Source organism: Triturus cristatus, chromosome 1_2 (assembly GCF_964204655.1).
Source record: "Triturus cristatus chromosome 1_2, aTriCri1.1, whole genome shotgun sequence".
Classification (NCBI taxonomy): domain Eukaryota; kingdom Metazoa; phylum Chordata; class Amphibia; order Caudata; family Salamandridae; genus Triturus; species Triturus cristatus.
The window spans coordinates 78,553,348-78,576,448 of record NC_140580.1 but is presented as its reverse complement, the minus strand read 5'-3'; the positions used below and the strand labels follow the sequence as shown (position 1 = coordinate 78,576,448).

Here is a 23,101-nt window from a genome sequence, read left to right as displayed (position 1 = left end):
ATATATATATATATATATATATTACCTACTGGCGGTCGCCAGTAGGTAGTTATAGTTAGGACCACGTTTCCATAGGAAAACCTCAACATTCTATTTTGAATAACTTTGGCGCCGGTCGACGAATCCTCGCGAATTTCTCAAAATAGGTGGGGCGCTACGCTCCGCTCCTACCCTGAAAGTCTCGGGGGGATTCGTCAAGCGGGGGCTGAGATAAAAGGGGGGTCCCAAAACGCGTTTTTCCCATGCATTTTTCCATAGGACCTTTAGAACGAGCTACAGCCCGAACGGCTGAACAGAATTACTAGAAATTTGGCAGAGAGGTAGTCCCTAGGTCAAGGAAGTGCCTTTTGTAGGTTTGGTGTAAATCTGTTCAGTAGATTCTGAGAAAATAGCCTTTAAATCAATATATATATCTGAGCCCGCTTACGGTACGCTTACCGTACGCTTACCGTACGCTTACCGTAAGCTTACGGTGGCGTGCGCGAGCGCGATTCTGATTGGCTCTTAGATCTTAGTAAACATTCGAATCGGCCGAAACCAGGAAGCGGCGTCCGCCATTTTGTCTCTCGCACTGAGTGTTGTTTATCAAACATGATGGCCAAAAACATGTTACGGGGCTGTTTTGACAACTCCCTCCCACATAGTCATGTTGAGGGAGTCCCCAAACATCCCCCAAGAGCAAAAACGGTTTTATTTTTTTTTCGGCAATTTCGCGGGGTACGCTTACCGTACGCTTACCGTACGCTTACCGTAAGCTTACCGTACGCTTACGGTAACAAAATAAAAATTAAAAAAACACTATCCACACTTACCCCACCCCCTGTGCTTTTGGTGGCCGCAGGCCACCAAATGTGCAGGGCTTATTAATAGAGAAAAAAAACGTAATTTTGGCAACATGAAATTATAAAATCGAAATAAAAAAAACACTATCCACATTGACCTCACCCCCTGTGCTTTTGGTGGCCGAAGGCCACCAAATGTACAGGGCTTATTAAAGTTGATAAAAACCGTGCACGGAACGAACTGCGTTAAGTGGGCGCGCACGCCACAAATGGCGTAAAGTAACTTAGCATTTAAAAAACCGTACAAATTCACTGAAAAAACCATAGGTTTCACACACGTTATAGTTAGGAAATAGCATTTAAAAAACCTTGCTAATTCACTGAAAAAACCATAGGTTTCACACATGTTATAGTTAGCTGGACATTTTACTGATAAAAAACCAATGAAATTCCCCCGTTATAGTTACTGTAGGCAACTATAACTCACGCGACCGTAATCCTCTGCTGATGACATATGTGTCTTTATGAAAAAAAAATATTTGTAATATATGTATAGCTAAAATTTAATGGAAGAAGATATGGGCAAATAAGTGTCTAAATACAGTATTAGCATCAGCAGAGGATTGCGGTCGCGTGAGTTATAGTTGCCTACAGTAACTATAACGGGGGAATTTCATTGGTTTTTTATCAGTAAAATGTCCAGCTAACTATAACATGTGTGAAACCTATGGTTTTTTCAGTGAATATATATATATATATATATATATATATATATATATATATGGTAAACCACTCTACAAGAGATTTAAATTAAATATACGAATCAGGAGTGGGCCAAGAAGTACATGTTTTGGCTAGCACATTAGTGCTGTTTGTCAATCGTAAGGTGCACAGAGCCCTAAAGCCACCAAAAACAAACTTCAACACAAAAAATGGAGGTAAATAGGCAAACATTTTAAAGAAGTCCACCCTAACTCTGAGAGCTCTAACACTTACAGTTAAAATTGTTTTGAAACTAGCCAGTTCAATCAGATCTAGATCTTGGTAAGTGACCTTAAGGACTCATGCAGGAAATGGGTAAAACAGAACGTACAGCATTGATAGTAATAATCCGTGTTTATTTCTTATGGTTTACAATACATTTGTTGATAACTGCAACAATAATGCCCTATAAGGAGAGCAGTTGAAAAGGGTCTAAGCACCCCCAAACGTAGGCTGACATAAAGAGGCTGGAAATGCTAAACAGATTTTTTCAGGATCAGTGCTGCAAGTTAAGTGCAAAGACACTAAACCCACAGATCATCAGTCAAAACTGTGCCAGGACAACTAGATTGAACCCAAGATACCAGTTCTAGAATCTTTTCTGTCCCTGCAGCCTAGCAGGATCTACTTTGACAAAGTGGCTAGGCAGATATATAGATCAACTAAGAGAGTTTTTCAGAGGAAGGACCTTCGGAATTGTTTTAATCTGTGAGGCCTATAGGGCTAGGGATGAGTCAGTTAAATGGCAGACTTGTTACTGAAATGTCAGTACAGCTGGGAAACAGCATTTCAAGCCAGAATTTAAGAGACTGTTGGGGTTGGGCAATAACAGATACACTTTATGTTTGAGTAGTGGAAACACAATTGGATTGATGTCGGACTAGCCCATAAAAGGCCAGTACGGATAGAACAGAGGTAGTTCAAAGAGTAGTCTATCTGGCATATTACCGACTCAGACAAGCACTTCAGCCTTTCAGGTGCACCATCCTTTATGGAAAGCTACTGATTATGTAAAACATGTATTTAAGCTGACAAGGAGACAAACTAAGTATACAGAAGAGGACAATCATTGAAAAGCTAAAAGATAAAAAGAACCAGTAAAGACAAGTTATGTAAATGTCTAATTTGACAGATCAATCTTCTGGCTTCCAGGAGGCGATCTGATTGGTGTTCCTCATCAAGGAGTGGACTCCAGTCTACAGGTGCGGCAGTCTGAGGATGTTTTTTAACTGTCAACTCACTGACTACGAAAACAGCATATCCGCTTCTCCTACATTATTTCTCTGTGGAGACAATAAGAGATTAGTATGTTTATTTATATTTGTATATATATTCATATTATGATCCATCTATCTGATATTCATTTCTAGAAAACTACTTAAAAGTTATGGGAAAACAACTAAGCACAGAGAACAAAACATCTTCGACCTTCAATCAGATACCTCTTCGTGTATTTTCTGATATCTCCAGCTCATGTCTATCTCTACACCTCATATATATTTTCTCTCAATTTCTCTTTCTCAAATTCTCTTGATCCCCATGCCTCATTCTCAGATCTGAGTCACTCCTCTTTTTCATTCATAGGCTCTCTCTCTTTTTCATCTACTAATTCTCAGTCATATTACAATTCCCAAGGGCTCTCATTCACACAGATACATGTTCTATGATGCCTTTGTTACTTTATTTTGCTATCACCAAAGCGAATCTTGATAGGCATTTTTCAAACGTACACTTGCGAAAAGTATTTAGGGTTCCACAATGCAGATATATTAGACTAGAAGCATGCTGAGAATGTTCTTGGAACAACATTTTTGCACAATTGTACATAACCAATCTGACACTGTTTTGAATGAAACTACAAACACGATGTAGATATCATTTTTTGCAAACACGTAGAATTATATTAGTTTATTGGTATTCATACACTTTTCCAGGAATTATTCTCAGATGGGAAATAGAGATTTATTCATGTCAAGGAAATTAGTAAATCCAAAATCCAAGTTGTGAATGTGAAAGGAGCATCACAAAAGTTGGAGAACATTTAGGAGTGGTTTCTTCATGGTTTAAAAGATATCAGTTAGTGTACTGGTTTCCTGAATAGGTGAACCTAGGGATCAGTTGATGGATGTTGAGAGCTTCAAGGTTAGCGTGGAGGCAAGAAGTCTGGCATGCAGTTGGTTTGAAGTGTTTAAAGTTACAGATATTCATGTAAACAATTCAAATTGAATGCAGGCCACAGTCCGCGTCAGTCTACTTCCAGGAGGGCATTTTGGAAGACTGGGTTGTGTCAGGGACACATGTGAGTAGAATTAGGCGAGAAAGTCTTGAATGGCAAGAAATCTCCGAATGATTAGTATACTAGGGCTGCATAGTCTATACTGTGGAAGTCAGTAAAGTGATGTTGTATGCCATTGCTATTTCTCAGCCATACCCAGTTCAGGAGGCACCAACGTGAATCACATATCTCTTCAAGTATGTTGCAGAGCAGTCTATTCCCTCGTCCAGAAGAACATGGAGCTGGAAAAAGTAGGAAGCAATGGGTCTCAACTTTAATAGTGATTTTCCAAACAGGGGGTGTTGGTCAACTGTCTGGGTTTGGGGTGATTCCTTTTCAAATTAAATTTTCTGGCTGCAATGAAGGCACAGCCTTTGTGCAAGGCGATGACTTTCACAGAAGATAGTGACAAAGCAGCCTTCAAGCAGGAGTATTTAAAGGATGGGACCAATGAGGTAGATAGACCCTGTGCTTGACTGTCATCTGTGTTTCTGAAGTAACACTCAGAGAAAGATAAAAGGGCCAGCTGTGATTAGAAACTATCCTGCCTCTACCAACTAAATATGCTGGTTCATCCCTACTGTCCTACAAACCAAATGACACTGATCAGGAAGGACTAATGAACAATCCCTTGCTACAAAGTCCGCAGATAATTTTTAAGAGAAGCCCTGTCTCCATTCGCTCATGTTTCAGAGTCTGGCTTCCAACTCAAGCTGCAGAAATGTAGAAGATACATGTCTGAGAGAACTGTTTTCCCACCTTCATCGTGTGCCATCTCAAAACTGGAGCAATCGCTGGGCCTAGCAACCATACTTGACCACCACAACATGGAGACTTAATACCTATCATACCACACACTGTGCTCAGCACACACAAAGGATGTCAGTGCAATGGTCTAGGTGTCACATATAAGCAGGAGTTTTCACACGAGGGGCTGGTAGGCAGCACTCTCCACCTAAACATGGAAAAAGGTCCACTCAGTACTATACACCACAGAAACTGGTCTTTGTACATGGGGTAGATGTCATAGGGAGGACTAGTGTTCCAGGTTTATTTGGAAGACTATGGAGCATGGATGTAGCTTATCTTACTTTGCCAGGGTAGTCTAAACTGGTCATCTTGTGAGGGATGGGGTCAGCACAGGAGGTAATCCCTAATCATGCATGTAGAGCATGGCCTAGTTGTATAACCTGGTTTAAATATTGGCATACCTCCAATATTGGGTTCACAGGAAAAAAAGGGAAGCTAACACCAATAACATAACTACTGGGAGTTCAAAATGTTCAAACCACCAAATTATCAAACTCTTATGAATCCAGCTTTTTTTTTTTTAGGATTGTAGAGCTTCAGACAGTAAATGCTACCACATTCAGGAGTTCGTCCTCTGAGATTCCAGAGGGTGGTAGAGGATGTTTAGGGGCATTCAATTTTGGTCCCTGCATCCTTGCTCTTCCTTTCTTTCAGCTGAAAGTGTGATATGTTTCTTGTGACCTTACTTGAGGCCAGAAAGATATGACTGAAACATGTCTACAAGGAGGGATGGAGGACCAATAATAATTGTAAACATCCCCATTTTCACTGTTTTCAGCATTTCCACAGATTTTATTAAATGAACCACTATGGATACATATCAATACAACCTTTATTCAAGTGCTTTTAAACATCTAAGAGCTCATCCTTCCCACCAAAATGTAGCAGTGATTCAGAGCAACCCATTGATAAAGCAAGAAACCTGGGTTGGGGAGTGATTCGCCTTTTTTTGGAGAAACTCAAACCTTTTCGGAGAGAGAACATTCACATACTGAAAATGATACAGTATGATATTCTCATGTACGGATTGTTCATTCTGATTTTAAGATCATACCTTTATGGGAGGATGCATTTATTGGACAGCCCTTCCCTATCTGACTGGAATGTAGTTTGCATACTGTGTCAGGCCTGAAGAACTTTGTGTACAGAGGCAGGCCTGATAAAGACAGGCATGTAGCAGCAGACCTGTGAGAGTCTATATGGAGTAGAATCCTTCAGGCAGACATTAGGAGGAGGAAATGGGTCTAAAGACGTTTGCCACAATGAGGCATCTACCTCCTTCAACTATAATCTTTTCTAGTGCCAGGATGTCCTGTCAGCAGCAGGCACAACACTGACTTTAAGTATGCTCTTACAAAAAAATTGGCAAGCCCTTCCCCCAAGCTTTTCACATGAAGTATGAGTGCGGATACAAAAATGCTCATACATGTTGGAAATCAGGTTACTGGTTAAGGGGGGAAAAACACTACTCAAGCAGCAACCACAATCTCAGTCAGGGTGAGACCCAAGCAAACCTCAAATTGACCTTGGGTGGATTGGCACACAAGCAGTTAGGCTTAATTTAGAGGCAATGTGTAAAGTCTTTATGAAGCACTTTGAACAGTAATAAAGTGAAAACACAACACCATCAATTTAGATAACCAGAGTAAAATATAATAAATTCTTTAAGACTAAAACAACAAAAATCCAATTAGTAGAACCAGTAAATAGTGCCTAGAAGCAGCACTAAGTTGGGCTTGAGGGTCCAATATTTACACCTGGTGCCCCCTTTCAAGTAGGAGAAGGTTCTGGAGGGCTCCAACCCCTAGACCGGTCTGGAATTACCTGCCTTCACTCGCTGGCCCCAGAGTGCCTGGGTCACAATTGACTAATGTAGGAAAATAGGATCTGCTTCTTATGTTTACCCCCACTTTTTGCTTGATGTTACACTGTTTTTGACTAGTCTGGCTGGAATCCTGCTAATCAGGACCCCAGTCTATCTGCTTTCTCCCTAAAATGTATTGACATGTACTTAGGTACACTCCAGATTGGATACTGGGGTACACTTAGTAGTCCCTAGTATATGGTACACCTGTACCCAGGGAATAGGTACCCCAGAGGCCTCCCATGGGTTGAAGCATGTATTATGCCACCCATGAGAGGCCATGCAAAATGGAACTACAGGTCTGCAATTGCAACCTGTGTAAGCTGGTGCATGCACCACTTACGTTAGATATAGGTTTACTATATCTTTAGGTCACTATACTTAAAACCCATGGCTCCAGAACCAGTTTGGATTGGTTGAGTAAGAAAGAAGGCTCATTGCCCTAAACACACTCCTACATGTGCCAGAAGCTCCCTGATTGAGTTTACAGTGAGGCAGAAAGGATGTGCAAAAGTAAGAAAGGTTGCCCTTGGATACTTTTTGCCATTGGTCAGGGAGTATACAGGAGTCATCTCCACCCACGGACTAGTGAATTGAACATGAGTAGCACCTAACTGCTACCCCCTCAGAACAATTTCTGGACATTTAGCAAAACAGAAGAAGACTGCACTGGCTGTCTGTGACCTGTTTAGAGACTTGAAAGGGTGGTTCTGCTCCCACTTGTACTGGGGACAAGTAAACGTCAAGGGTCAGTTGGCTGACCCCCTATGAAGCTACAAGCGCATAAAAGCTTCAATAGTCTTTTTTTCATAAAGTGACCATTGAACCAGTTACAACTAAAAAGGAACTGAGCCTAGCTGGTGGACTCTGTTGGAGCTTCAACTACTTACTTCTAGTGATTGATTCCTGAAGGATGGATTTACCTGATTACTGAAATGTGCAACAAGGCTCGCTCTGTACACCCACAAATGACTAGATCTAGCTACTTCCTGTTAAAGTGTCCATCCATATATCTACACTAACACATCTTCCTCTACTATGCTGAAACATAAAATGGGAAAGAGAAAAGGACCGAAAGTGTCATGGTAGTGTAAGAGGGAGGGCATGCGATTATTGGGGAAAAGGTTGAGAAAGATAAATTAATAGAAAAATGAGGGCGTGAATGATCAGACAAAATAGAAAAATGGTAGAATTGTAAAAAAAAACTATCAAGGGAGATGAAGGGATTCTATACAAAGTAGCACTTGAGTGCCATTCAAGAACAGTCAGGGGATGTTGAAGAGAGCGAGTTGTGAGGTACATCTTGAATAAGACGAGTAAGAAATGAGGGCAAACCAAGAGAGAAACAGGAGGCAAAGGACAGGTGTACACCAGGGACAAAAAATGATGAGGGAAAACAATGTATGTGATCCTGTAGAAACAGCATCTTGGGAAACATTTTTATTTAAATCTGATTTAAAATACATTTACCAAGTTGGATTAGTCAACTTTATGAATGTAATTAATTTTTTTTATAAGCATTTTTTCTTTTATTGTCAACAATAACAAATCTGCAGTGCAGTCAAAAGTCAACAACCATCATATTGACAAATGTATATACACAACAACATGTCTATTCCTGCACGTGTACTCAGCTAAAACCAGACATTGCGTGAATCGCAATAAAGGTTATACCATTTAAGATCTATCTTACATGTCTTCATGAGTGGATGGAGTATATACTGCATGCCGATAAGGGTGTGTTCCGTCTCAAGCTTTGTTTTTTAGGTAACCTGGTCTGCCTGAAGCAAGTCTAATGATTGGGAGTAATCCTTCCAGAACCCCCATTGTGTTTTTGTAGACAGCCTCTTGCCTTGTACACGTCTCTTTCCATAAGCGTGCACTGATCCATTCCTTCCTCAATTCTCAGTGAAACAATGCCTCCACCTATGAGCTACATGATTTTTGTTGAGTATACATACATTGCATCCCTAACAATAAGGGGCTACTGTTAGACCTCCCTCCTTCTCCAGCAGGCTCTCATGGAAGTGAGCCAATGTGGTCGCCATGGCCTGTTCCAAGTGGAACCAGAACCGCTTTTCGAGAACCTCTATGGAGTACATTAGATCCTATGTAAAGATTTATGTTGTATCAGGTGGAGGTAGAGCAAAACAGCCAAAAAGGGTGAAACCATCCTCATCTCACTCCATTCATCATTGGCTAGGGTTTTTATCAACATTATCAGGCCATTTAATCTGTAAATTGTCTAATGGGTCAGGTATGTTTTCTATAAAGGAGCAATAAAGTTGTAAAATATCTCCTGCTTTCAGGAGTTCCAGTGTCAGCGTGGTATCCAGCAGGTTGTGGTGAATCCCGCAAGGGATCAAGCTTAGCTCTCAGCTGGAGACACCAAAGGAACTGTGAGATATACAGCTTGAAGCCGCTCTTGAGATCCTGGAAGGACTTCACGTAAAGATTGATAAAGAAACGGTTTCAACAGAATAGGTTAGTCAGGATCTGTTTCACAGAGCTGAGTTTTAACCAATAACCGGTGTAAAATGAGGCAGATGTATAACATTTCAATGGCCTAGGAAACAGTTTTACAGTGATTTAGATTTACTCCTGCCATTTAAAGTCCTATCCACCCTGTGTTCTAGAATAAAGAAAGATGTTTTAAAATCGTCTTACAAAAATTACCAGATATTACAATGCTGTCAACTGATTTTTTTTTTTAAGTAAAATGTTTAGCAAGGTGCACTTAGCCACCTAGCTGACTTTGTTTTAAATTGACGTTTCTATTATCAGTGCGGTCTGAGAATCAGTAGTTAAGTACAGCTCATAAAATTGCTGATTTGTGAGAATTTTTGTCTCGCTGTAGTTCAAATTTACTGCCATTTATATACTTATTTGATTATTTAATTGTTATTTGTATGACATGCACTTCAAAATCAATTGTCGGTGCTAGAAATCGTAAGTAAATCATCCAGTAAAAATATGCAGGTGCCCCAAAAGCAGAACACTGAAAGCAGAAAATGAAAAATGAACTGCAAATCTGGAATCAAACTAGTTATTGAGTAGGAATCATTGCAGGTCTATCTTACTAAGTCTGGGGTTGTTGTGCACTGATATCTGAGGCCTGTAAGTGCCATATCTTTGATCAGTTGCAAACATCATGCACCCTTCTTACGTCCGGAGCTTAGTTTTTGGATTGTGTAAAAGACCTAAGCTGCTTGAACATTAGGTACTGGCGCACAAGTGTCTAATTGTTTTAAATTGAAGCCGTTTCCTTAATGTACTTGAAGATGAGATATGCCACTTTGAAGTGAATGCACTTATGCCCCGTTAACAGGGGTACTGAATTTAGTCTTGCTGAAATGTGATGGTATTTAATTTGCTAGCTTGAGAACATGTCTGGCTGCCATATTTCTATATGTTGGTGGTTAGCTCTTTGATTTTTTGGGGTTGTCCCTCATTAATCCACAACACAGTTTCCACTATACAATGAGCCACTTATGGTTTTTTGATAATTGTTTTAAATGCAGAGCAATGACTGTGTCAGTTGTCAAAGACTAAGAAATGCTGTGTGAACTACAGAGCTGATATCTGCTTCAATGTTCATATCTGAATAGCTGATGACACCTACGTTTTTGACTTTGTTAGTAAAAGAAGTGGCAATCCTCATAAATTTAGGGGCATAAAGGATATTGATGGTATTCCAGACATGTCTTCCTTGAACTCGTGAGGGTCGCCTCCATTTTTGGTATTTTTAGGGAGGTGGCCCTACTACTCATGCAAGAGGCCAATTCATTTAGCATTTAGAACTTTTTTTGGGCAAAAAAATCGCACTTAGCGCCTTTTGCACACAGATAAATCCTTTTACACATAGATAGTTCCGAATGTGATCAGCATATCAATGATATTCCAAGACTCTTGTGGTGATGATGGAAAAAATGGGACTGAAGAATAAATAGTAGCAGTGACTGGGATGATCCTGGGGTAGGCCCGTATTCAACCTTGATCTCTGGTGACATGAAATCTGCCGTGTCAAAAATGACCTGACCCATTCTCTGCGTGTGATACAGAGGCTACCACTGAAAGATGGTCAAGGAGACAACAGTTCACTATATTGATTGTGACCGACAGATCTAGCAGTTTCGGCATAGATATTTACTCTCATTAGCAGTGACAAATTAATCATCCATTAATGAGACTGTTTCAGTTACATGCTGAAGTCTAAAATCGGATGGATATCCAGACAGGTCTGCAGTTGGGAAACTATTTCCAAAAACGTTGATGCTCTTGGAAGCAGAGTCAGACAGTAAACCAAAATCATCCCTGGCAAAAATGTTCAAATCAACTCCCAGCTGCATAAGGCCCAAACTAGAATGGGTCCACACAGGCATGATTGGGTTATGACAGCCCATCCTACTGTGAAAGTATGCCCCTAGCCTGCAGCTGCTAGGAAAATGCCAGAGTGGAAGAAAGATCAGGCTGGCCCTGTATGGAAGGTCAACAAAGGGCAAAAGGTCAGGGGCAAGAGAAGCCATTTTATATCATAAGAACTATCCTGATTTCTGTAAAGCAGCTGGCATTTTGCCTGTTTGGAATGATTGGTTGACCATTTTTGCCAGTTTAAAGAGCTTGATTTTAGCTATTTTGTGTGACAAGTACAGGCAACATAATGTAGTAGTAACATGTGGATTTTGATTTTCTTGCTAAGAGTTCAACATTTTTTGTTGATATTTCTTTCAGCTGAAAGGAGGGCTAGATTATTTTCTTCACCCCATTACCTTGATTTTAAGTATCTGTCAGTATCTCATATAAGGTTTTATCACATTCCTTATGAGCTAGATTTGACACATTTCACGATACCTCAGGAGAGTGTTCGTAACTATCTTGACAGGTATTGTGACAGTATGAATAAATTATTATATGCCCCATATGGTTTACTATTAAAAAAAACTGAATAAATGTTTCTACCAATTTCAACGATGGACTCGGATTTAGAAGCTGCCTTCCTTTGTTAATGAATATTTAAAATTACTGGAATATTTTTTCCGGCTGGTTTGTAGCTTCTTTGATTTTTATAAGTGTATGTTTTTTCCTTTGAAAATTGTCCTTTTTGCCCTTCTGCAAATGTTTAAAGTGCAGTATGATATTTCTTGAATTTGCTTATTCTTTATCTAGTCTCCAGTCATCTGCGTTGTCTTTTCATGGCAGCAAGTGGAAAATGTAACCATTTCCCTATTTCTTTTTCTTAGGTTTTTTCTACAAACTATTTCAGCTGGCTGTTGGTAAGCAGACCTACTGTAACCAATACGGACTTAGAGTGGACTTTGTGCCCACCCCCTGTTCATGATTCAATGGCTTTCTTGTCTATGTCAGTTTCCTGCTCCTCATTCCGTGGTGTTGGGTCCTGGTCCTTGTTTACTGGGGAAATGCTGAATGGAGGTTGCAATGTTGTGTTTTAAAAAAGTGAAGGAGTTACAGTTGTCCTGCAGCTCTGCCGGTCGAGTTGTACCATGCTCAATAGACTTCTCCTGACTATACTCATATGAAGATATGGTATTGTCTTTGCACTGGCGATGAGATGGGCCCCGTACTTACCTGTGTTCCGGTTCCTTGTTAGAATTTAAATTCGACCTGAGGAGCGGCTGAAGGGACTTCCTGTGTGAGTGAACCCTCGTAGTTTTGGTTTTGGCTGTGAAACGAGGAGCCCTTGTACAGAGAAGTCTGGCAGTAGGAAGTTGGTGTTGTGAGATTAAATGTGTTGCTTTAATCAGAATAGGAGCTCTTTGGTGCAGTTATTCTGGGTTGTGATGTCAGCACGATGTCAGCGCCATTTTGAGAGTACTGTGCGGTTGCATCAGCACATCCATGATAGTGGCACGTCAGCGACGCCATCTTGGGAGCAGTGTTGGTGGTCAGCAGTCCAGTGTTGGTGACTTAGGTGTCATCATTACGTTTACGTCTGCTATTTTGAATCATGTGATGGATCGGAGCATCTGTAGATGAATGGGAGGTAAAGGATCTAGTTAGGTTATATTGGTGGCGAGTCACAAGTGGTGATTTTCACACCATTAACCTCCTGCTGTGATTCATGCACCACCTTCAGGTACTATGTTACTGCCCATGGTTATGTTATCACTTTCTGCTTCAGATACTGTGCAGTTAGTGCAGATATGGTGACATCTGTCCGAATGTTGGAGTTGTAGTCCGAGTGCGCAGTTTGCAGGTGTCAAGTGTATACAGTGACTTGCACACCTTATGAATCATGTAAAATTAACTTCAAGCGGCTATTCGCATACCATCCTCTGCTACTGTCTTGAAGTCCACTGTGATTTTGTCACCTTCAGCAGCAGATACAGCATCTGTTTAGGTGATAGAGTTTTACTCTGATTGGCAAACTTGCAGGTTCTGAGTGTCTATGATGACGTACACACTTTCTTTTTGATAAAGAACACCGTGGTGACTGTAATGAGTTGGCAGCAAGTTTGGATATAGAATTTATTAAGCTATTCAAATGTAAAGCTAGTGCAAGATGCAACAAAATGTTATGCCACCTGTTACCTTGTTGGTAACCCCTGGTTGGCCTCAAATTGAGTGGGAACAATGTAAAGAGGGGTTCGAGGCTCATATGGAAGCATTTGAAGGAGAGATATTCACACAGAGGAAAAACTTGGTTTGTTGCGTCATTCACTAGGACCAGAAGAAAGAAATGTATTGAAACATCTACCAGTTGCACGTGTTATGGGTGAAGGAGACATCATGATTTAAATATGACTTTGTGTACAAAATGCTTGATGCACTTTAAAAAAAAATCATTATGGAACAGCATACATTTTACATGAGACACCAACTTCCAGGGAAATCTATTTAGTCATATGTAACTGCATTGAGAGTTCTTGCGATGTCATGAGACTACAAAACGTTTGAAGAGGAGATGATTAGAGATCAAATGGCAGAAGGGACTAATAGTAAAAAGATACAAGAGAAATTATTAATGAGAGTTAACTCAACACTTGACAACGCTATTTAAATTGGAAGAAATATAGAGACTACCACTTTTTTATGGAGCAAATGTCACTGAAACCAGAAGTGTATGCTCTGTGTACCAGTGATTAACCTAAAGGAAAAGAGTGAAAGGATGTGTACAGACTCAAAGGTGTGAAGTGTTACTGGTGTGGCAACAAGAATCATTTTACCAATGCCTAAAAGTGCCCTGCCATTGACAATGCATGTTGTAGGTCTAAACCTACTAATATTTCTGATAAAAGAATGAATACAGTTACATAGTGTAGTACGGGTTGTGTTGAGCCATCTGATTCAGATGAATACAATGTTATTTTTTGTGTGGATGGTGATATTATTGAACACACTGGTGTGTCCAGGAGTGTGAGAGTGTTCATGTTTCCCAAGTAGGGTCAATTGTATGGTCAATGTTATGGAAACATCTATCAATATAATGGCATTTTTCACATTGATTGGACCCAAGTACTGGGAGAAATTTTACAGCATAGCTTTGAGGGAATTAAGGTTTGTCCTGTAGCCTACAGGGTGAAACCAATTGAAGTTTTGGGGAGTTTGATGTGACTAAGAGTGGGTGAAAAATTATGGAGTTTGCAGAATTTCGCCCACTTCGCACTGCACTTGGAGTGCGTAGTTCTGGCAAAACCCTGCTAACCGCCATGTGGCAGGGCTTTTCCTCTCATGCAGTCACCAATATAAAGTTAGCAAGTAATAATGTGCATCCCGTAGCATGTTTTTGAGTGCTAAAACTCCTCCGGGAAAGATTTCTCAATGCAGGAAGTTGTGGCAGGTTGCTACCGCTTGCAGTGAGAAAGCTGCCACTCGCAGTGAGAAAGCTGCTGCTCGAGAAGAAAATCTACTTAAGCAGCACCAAAGAAGTAGAACACTCTGGTGCACCGTGGTGTGCTGTTTGCACTGATATTTCAGAGTGGAACAAGCTTCCTGCACTAAAAATCAGAGTGAGCAGTGTGATGTGCCAAAATTCTGCCGCTTGCAGAACTCCGTAGAATATCACTGAGTTTTTAAGTAACTCCGCTGAATTCTGTTGTGTAAAACTTTTTGAGTTCAGCCTACTTCTAAGATGCGACATTGCATTTCAAAGGGACTCGTGTTCATAGTACAGCATATGTGGCTAAAGATGGATCTTGTTTGTTGTTGTGTTGGTTGGAGCAATGCAATTTAGCAAAAGACACACGATTGATGGACAGAATGCAAAATAAATCAAAACATTCTCCCCCAGTCAAGAGATCTGGGTTAAATCCATCATTCTTTTGCTCACCATGCCACCCCAGTTTAGACCTGGTCATATGCAAATCAGTCTTGACCCTGTGCCTCACTGGAACAGTCCAGCCCGATCTGCAAAGCCAGGTCCTTCCTGGACCGGAAACAAGCATCCCAGGACCGGTTTCGGGGTTTCACCCCTCTTCAGCCAGGATAGCTTGTTTCCAGTGGCACAGTGAGCCCGGGACCTATGTCTAGGCATACCCGGCACACTTAGGGCGAGAAAGCAAAAGACACACAATTTAGGACTAATTCTATATCCTAACAGCACTGATCAAGTGATTTTGAGAATAGGGTGTGGTTTGATCCTGATGGTGAATGAATACACATAGATAAATATGTTTCCAGAGGTATTCATGGAGAAACTAGGTAACATTAAAGGATATACGCATCAAATTACTTTGAGGTCTGACGTGCGCCCGGTCGTTCACAAAGTGTGTTGTGTACTCTTGGCGATGTGTGAGGAACTAACAAAGGAGTTGGATGGGTTGTGTGAACAGGGTATTATAGTGTCCATTGAGAGCTCAGAATGGTTGTCGCCAGTTGTTTTAGCCAGGAAACCTAGCGGTTCTATGTAGATGTGCATAGATTTGAGGGGCCTTAATGAAAGGATTTGGGTTGACAGCCATCCATTGCCCAACATTTCAGAAACGCTCACCTCTTTGAAGGATGCCAATGCTTTCTCCACCTTGGATAGGACATCAACGTACCACCAGATAAGTTTGCATCAAGAATTCCGCCATTTAAAAAAATGTTGCCACCCCGGACGGGCATTTAGGCTTAAATGCATGCTGGTAGGTTTGGTGTCTGCCTCGTCCATGTTTTAACTGGAAGTGGATGCATTATTTTAGGGGGCCCAGAATGTCAAATGTTGTCAGATGACATTCAAGTGTTTGGAAAGGATGCAGAGGCTCTTGATAGGTCTCCAATTAAAGCTGTATATATTCTGAAAGAGAGGAGAGTAACCTTGAAGGCTAGCAAGAGCAAATTTGCAGTGGACTATGTGAATTATTTAGGACATAAATTGTCAGCAAAGGAAGTTGAACCTAAAGAAAGTTTGGTGAAAGCCATTGAGGAATTTCCCAAACCAGTGCTTAAGGACAAGCTGAGATTGCTTTTTGGTATGCTGGAGGTTTACACATGGTTTGCAGAGAAGACTCTTAATATCTGTGAATTGGTAAAAAAAATGCTAAGTTCGTGTGGTCCAAGGAAGGCAATGAGGTTGCCAATTTCATTTCGCTCAAGCTGTTTGACACATGTGACACCTGTGTATTAGTCAACATAGAAAATGAGTTTAGTCAAGTGCACTCCGTGTATGGCAAAGGTTTCAAAGTTCATCCTTTAGATTCGAAGATTTTAGCGTGCAACCCGACCATGGTCTGACCTAGTACCACGTGTGATTATGAATTTCAGAGAAGTTGAAGCAAACGTACTTCAAACTCGGGTGCACTGCAATGCCAAATGCGTAACAAAAATACACCAATTTCATTCAAATTTAGTCCTTTTATTGCAAATGATCTAAAATGTTCTTTCGATTATCCTTGTTACATGGTAGACTGAAAAAGTATGAATAGCTTCTACACGGCAGTATTAGTGACAGATGCAAGCCAGAATGGTATGGGGGCAGTTTTGCTCCAAGCATGTGGTTGTAAAGATGAAGTGGTTGTGTTTGCATCTGAAAGAGGCAGAATGTACACATTTTGTGAATGAAAGGTAGGCTATGTTGTGTTGGAGGGGTGAGCACCATTTTCAGAACCATCTATGGGGTGAGGAATTAATCATTTGTTTGGATCACAAGCCATTGATCTATTTCCGGTGTAGATTACATGAATCCCAATATCGACTGGAATATATACAGATGCAAACAATGTTTTGGCCAATTGTCTCTCCAGACTGCCATTGGATAGAGTGAGACAGGAGGAAGAGATTTTGGATGAGGAATATAATGGGATAGGTATCATGAGTGACATAGAGGAACAGGGTATCACAGAACATGAATAGAAATCAGTTCTGTTAAATGATGTATTGATTTAAGAGCTTATAAAACTGATAAGCAAAGGATGGTTTGCGGGGAGTAAGTGTGTTAAGTTGGATGTGTTTAAACATGTTTGTGGTTAACAATGTAGTTTATGGGATTCTGAGGGGGTTTTATTTGTTGGTGGTCCCTTATGTGTTAAGGAAATATTCTTAAAATTGGAGCATGAAGGACATATTGGCATGAGAGCAATAAAGAGGAGGTTAGATAGCCTTTGGTAGCCTGGTTTGGATAAAGACATTGAACATTATGTGAGAGATTGTGTTGCTTGTGCCTAGGTGACAAGTCACAAGTCACAGATCCCAGTCCTGTTGAAAGTGTTCCTGTGCCAGAGAAATCTTGAAGGAAGTTAGGTTTGAACATTATTGGTCCCATGAATGTTTTGAGAGAGAGTTGCAGGGTAAGCATTGTTGTAGTGGATTACTATTTGAGATGACAGGACGTTTGGTTTGTGGGGAGTGCTGGTAGAAAGGAAGTAATAGAGTTTTGTTTAAAATTATTCCTAAGAGTGGTAACTCCAGTTGAAATGGTGCCTGACAATGGAGTTTAGTTTGCTTCCCATGATTTATGAGGTGAATTTACGGCCAGATGCAGTAAGAAACATATAACACCATTACGGTACCATCTCCACAGAAATGGTTTGGAGTAAAGACGTAACTGTATGATCAAGGATAATGTGCAACTGTCTGCGGCCAATTGTTTGAATTGGATTGAGGTTTTGTGGGCTCTAACACTAATCCAAATATTGTTACAAGGTTGTCTCTTTTTTATCTACTGAAAGGACGTGGGCCATCTTCTAAATTGGTTAGATTATGGATGGGGGAAAAAGTGATTTGAAAGATAAGTTGTCACTGGTCAAGTGTAAATGGGCAGTGGTACAAAATAAATATATGTGTTGGTGATGAGAGTGATTGGTGCCAGTTGAACGTTAAAGTGTGGGATTGGGTCAGAATCAAATTACTAAAGTTTGTTGCCAAGGGTCATTCCAAGTTTTCTGTTCCCAAAAGAGTAGTATTTGTCAATGAAAATGTGATGAAGCTAGATGATGAGAAGTGGTGGGAAAGGAGAAACTGTGCAAAGGCATGCCACTTTTCCCATGTGCATTTGGAGGCCTGGTTTCAAACTTGACGGAGAGTCTATGGGAAATACATATATGCGATTCCTTGCTGAAAGGAAACATACTAGAAAATTGGGAGATTATGTATGTGAGTGAGGTGTTCCACTTTCCTCATGAGTGAGATATCTATGGTATATAGACTTTATCATATCTGTTATTGTGTCTTTGTGAGAAATCAGAATCTGTTTGCAGTGTCCCCCTTCTTTTTGCCCCTATTTTGCCAACTAGGTGCTGGTTTTCTGACTCTGATTGTGCCATAGGCTCTGCGAACCAGACATGGGGCCTGTGCTCTCATTAGAAGTGCATGGTTCGGTATAAGTATAGTTGTCAATGACAGACCCCTCTAAGTCCCTAGTATATTATAGGGCCAGGAGGATTAGAGGCCCGGTAGTTTTCCTGCACTGGAGTGTGCACTGCTGTGTTGCCTGCTGTCATTTTAAAAACCAGTCCTACCTTGCAGGCTGATTTTAAATTGAAATTATATGAAAATTTGACTTTGGAATTAAAGATACTTCAAAAGTAGTAATCTATCTTCTTTTTACATATAGGTTACCACTAAGGTCTTTCCAAGGTACCCAAGGGGTTGGGTGACTTGCAGTTATAAGCAGGGACACTATAAAATATGTTTTATAAGCCCTGGTGTGGGGAAAACTGCCAATTCTGTTTTTCCCCATTGTAGTGAATAGCTCGATAGGCTAACATTGAAACAATTTTTCTAAGAAAGAATATTGGCAGGAGGGAGCTAAAATGTCATTGAAGGACTAAAAATAATAATGATAATAAATCCACAAACTTGGCACCGTTAAATTTATAATCACTATCACAGGAAAAAAGTTATTAAACTTTCTTTTCTGTGAACCAAAATCCAGCTTTCCAGCTGCCTTCGCCTGATTGGCCAGCCTTTCCCAGTCTGAGCCGGAGTTGCTTGATGAGGTGTGAATTGTCCTGTCAGAGTAGACAATGGGTTTCCTGTAGGTGGAGAATTTTAGCTGCAGAAGCCACAAGGCAGGAAGAGGGTGGGGGAGCCAAACAGGTCTTTAAAGGGAGAATGATAGTTTGGAGCCAGCACAGCATGACCCCCACATCCTGCAGCCCAGACACGCAGTAGCCTCAGTAATTAGATTAGTCAGGGGGATAGAAGGAGTGTGTTAGTGAAAATAAGCCACACCAGTGGGTTGGTATAGCCAGATCTAATGCCAAAGGAGAATACTTTTTTTGAAGGAGTGGTTACACCTGGGTGGCACCCTGCATCCTATTGGTCAGGGGTGCCCCCATGCTAAACACCCAAAAATTGTGAACAAATTTGGGAGAGTTGCATACAGATCTGCTGCCTGAGATTAAAAGGATAAGAAGGACTGCCCTGCTGCAAACCTGATCTGCACCCCAAAGGTTAGCACTCTGCTGCACATTATGGGACTACAGACCTAAGGACTTTGCCTTGGTTCAAGGAGGATTAAGGAGCAGACTCCCTTTCAAGTTACAGGTTAACAGTGCCCTCCTGCATCATCTTCACCAAGAAGTTCCCATCCTGGAGTGTGTCTAGTAGACTTTTTAAGGATTTGGCCAAGTGCATTGTGGAAATTGTAGCCCTAACATCTCAAGGACCATCTCAGAGTTTCTAGACCCCTTGACTGGTGTTGTAGACACTTTGAACCCACAAGGAGACCTTTTGGAAGAAGTTACAGATGTTTCGAGATTTGTATTTGTATTGTATTTGTAAATAGCACCATATACTGACCAGGTGCATTGTGGGAGTTGTGGTCCCAGACCCCAAGAGGCAATCCAGAGCATGTGAACCCTTGGCTGGTGCTGTGGACCAATTTCCTACATCAAGAAGCACTTCTAGAAATATGTGTAATGAACTCCTGACTTTGTCACAGTCCAGCATGATCTTTTTTTAACCCTTTGAGCACTATTTGCTTCTAAACGCGACATTTACACTTTACAAATCCATCTCTCTGGTTCCCTACATTGGATCTTTGTCATTTTGGTGTTGATTTGTTCATAAAAATATGGACTATTTTTATAAATTGGAGTTAGATTTTTATTGCATGTTGTGTCTTACCTACTTAATATATTGTTGTTTTTAAATGCTTTACATACCTGTCTTCGAAGGTACGCTTGCCAGCTTGTTGCCCCCTACCCAGGGTTGAGTAAGGGAATAATTTATTGAGACCTTGTCTGAACCTTTTATTGTGGTTGTGGCTTTATTAACAGTGGTAAGTCATTGCTTATTCCTACTAATAAATCACTTTCCAACATTCTTTGTTCTATGTGTGTTATGTATATATATTGTTTTTGCTTTGTTTTTTGCTGTTATTATAGTTTTGTGTTTAGTGTGTGTGAAGGGGAAGATGTGTTTAATCCTAGTTCAAGATTCTTGGAGAGATGCTGAAGGGATGTTGGATTGTTGTGTTTAAAAAATGTGAAGGAGTTACAGTTATCTTACCACCCTACCGGTCGAGTTGTACCAAGCTCAATAAACATTTTCACCTTCAACTTTACCTTTGCACATGGGTTTGTTTCCTCTTTTTTAATTCGTCCCACCAAAGGAGCATGACAAACTCAACGCCTTTTGATTTGGATGGCTTCTACTTTTCCACTGCTGATGTTTGACCTTGCACTGCATTGCATGAGGGTCTATTTTCTCTATCTCTCTCTGTACGTTTGTGCTGCCATCATTCCATCCCAGCTCACTTCATTAAATAAAATAAGGGCACCCAGTCCTTTCTTACCTGTTGATGCTCCTCATATTATGGGGGCCACTTGATGCTGTAGTGGCAGGCAGCTATCTTAAATGGTTTTTTTACCGTTAAGAAAATGCATTCAGAGATTGCTGCTGCAAGTGCGCATACCTTCACTTATGCGTGGTGGCCATCTTTGAATGTTTTTTCTTGAGTTTGTTAGAAAAATCATTTATAGACGGAGGCTGTTCATGCATGCATGCGCATTTATCTTATGCTTTAAGAAAGATCATTCAATGATGGATGCAGTGTATGCACACAGAAGAATGGGAGTCATCTCTGAATTTTTAAGCAGAAACAAACATTCATAAATGTCCTCCACACATGTAAAGCACACAAACAGATGTTTGGTGATGACACCTTCATGCATATAAATTACCAAGGAGGCCGTACTGTACAATGGAGAAGTATTCAGTGAGGTCAAATAGACATAGATGTACTGGGTTGGAAGACATTCAAGATTTATCTATATGACTGTAAGTCAAAAAAGACCATTAACTCCAAAATGGCAAAATCTCAAGTGGACATTGCCTCTGCTTGATATCCCATAGTTGATAAACTGGACGTTGTGCGTAAGCCAACCAACAAAGTGTTACTGAGGAAGGGAGAGATAGAACAATGTCCTTTATCGCCATCACCAACCATGGTGGGGCCAGCTACAGAAAAGTATCAGGCAGCTCACGTACCTTGCGCGCTGTATCAATTATTAAAACAATTCTGCAATGAAATGAACAGTTGTCGCATGCCTGACTCTGTCCTTCGTATATGACAGATAATGAGTAGCAGACTTATCTTTTGATACGACCTTTCACGATTTGTTTTGTCGTTATAACTATAAACAAATAGATGTGGGGCAGCTTGTGCTTGATAATATATGAATTTCAAGTGTCACTCTTTTAGTTAGGCCTACAGGTATAGCAATTCTGCGTGATTTCCTATCTCCTTATATGTCAATCTGGTTTGCCTTAATGATTGCTGGGTCCTGTGTTTGTGCTGTCATCGTTTATTTGCACATCACTGTATGGTTGTCAAGTGGCATTTGACCTTAGACACTAAAGTTGTGTACTGTGCAACACACAATAGATGTGTCACAGGCAATCTTGAGGTGCTAATGAAGTCTACATTGAGGCATGCCTAGGCATCAAAATGTGGACCTGAGATTGCGAAAACACTATTCTGCGATGCCACATGTCGCCCAGTGTTGTAAGTTTCTTTTGCTGGGGTCTTTGTAGTTGTGTAGGGTGTTGTGATCAGTGGCTAAATCTTGGGTATTTATGATGAAGAACTGAGCATAGATTAATGTTGCATTTATCCGATGCTCGACTCATGAATTTCTCTAGAAGGTGTCTGAGGTGAGTACATGCAGAATACCAAGTAATGTGAGGTCAGATGGTATTGCATATGTACTACCTATCATACAATCAAGGTAGACAGCAAGTTGTTCTAGGAACCTCAGTATACCACTGCTTAATTAATATATCTGTTTAATCTTCTCCTCAGATTTCCCAAACAGTATCAATATCACTTGGTAGATTCTTTCTTTGTGCAGGCTTTTGTGGTAATTCCTGCCTATTTCCAGCAGTCTTAATTTCTGTCAGCCCCTGCACCCTGCAAAGAGACTTCTGGGAAGTGAGTGAGGTGTTCCATATGTCCTTTTATACTGTGGAAAAACGTTTTGGAAAATGTATGCATGTGCTTTCATTTTATGCACTTGTATCGACGTGTTGCACAGGGGTCATGTACCTGCCATTTTAGTAGGCATGGGTTAGCAATGATCGCTCTGGAGTGTTGCACTGTTTCAGGTCCCTAACGTCCATGACATTATTGGACATTTTGCAGAACGTGGAGCAATGGGTTTTACCTTGACATGTGTGCCAACTTTCCACACAAATGTCTTTTGCACCTGAAAGTTGTTTGACACTGCAGTTTGTATCCCCTTGTATTGCTTGAGCGCCTGAATATCACTGTGGTCAATCTGGGCCAGAAAGTGCCCACTGAGCTTTAGGTTGGATGTTCAAGCCAGTGGTAGAAAAAAGGGAATCCCTTATCTTACTCTTGCACGTCTGGTCAAAGATTGTAGAGTCCTGTGATGCCAAATTGAGCACCCTAATCAGTCCCCTAGCTGCTCCCGACTCGAATAGACGCAAACATGCTTCAACTATGCAAGGCTCGGGCAATGCAAAAACATGGCGTGTATTTTGCCGCAATTTCATACCGGGTAAAGTAGTTCCAACTTCCAAAAATAGTAGTTTATGTCCAACGGTAGCAAGTAAAATCTCACAACTTTTACCATGTTCAAGGAAAAAACACAGTCACAATTAGCAATAATGCTTACTAACAATGCATTTTGCCTAGTGAAATGTAATAAAATGAATGTGTAAACTGAAGTTCAGATTTAATGACGTAATACTTTACCGAAACCA

General features: G+C 40.7%; 1 protein-coding gene across 7 annotated transcripts in view; it reads right to left on the bottom strand.

Moving 5' to 3' along the window:
- Nucleotides 1–1,879: 1,879 nt before the first annotated feature.
- The window catches only part of LOC146866836 (scavenger receptor cysteine-rich domain-containing protein DMBT1-like), a 434,615-nt gene continuing 413,393 nt past the window's right edge, over nt 1,880–23,101 (bottom strand). For all 7 annotated transcript variants that reach the window (XM_085601880.1, XM_085601907.1, XM_085601925.1 and 4 more), the window contains one exon: nt 1,880–2,827. In XM_085601880.1, the coding sequence (XP_085458006.1) occupies nt 2,820–2,827 (8 nt within the window). In that variant the 3' untranslated portion in view covers nt 1,880–2,819. The remainder of the gene's footprint in view (nt 2,828–23,101) is intronic.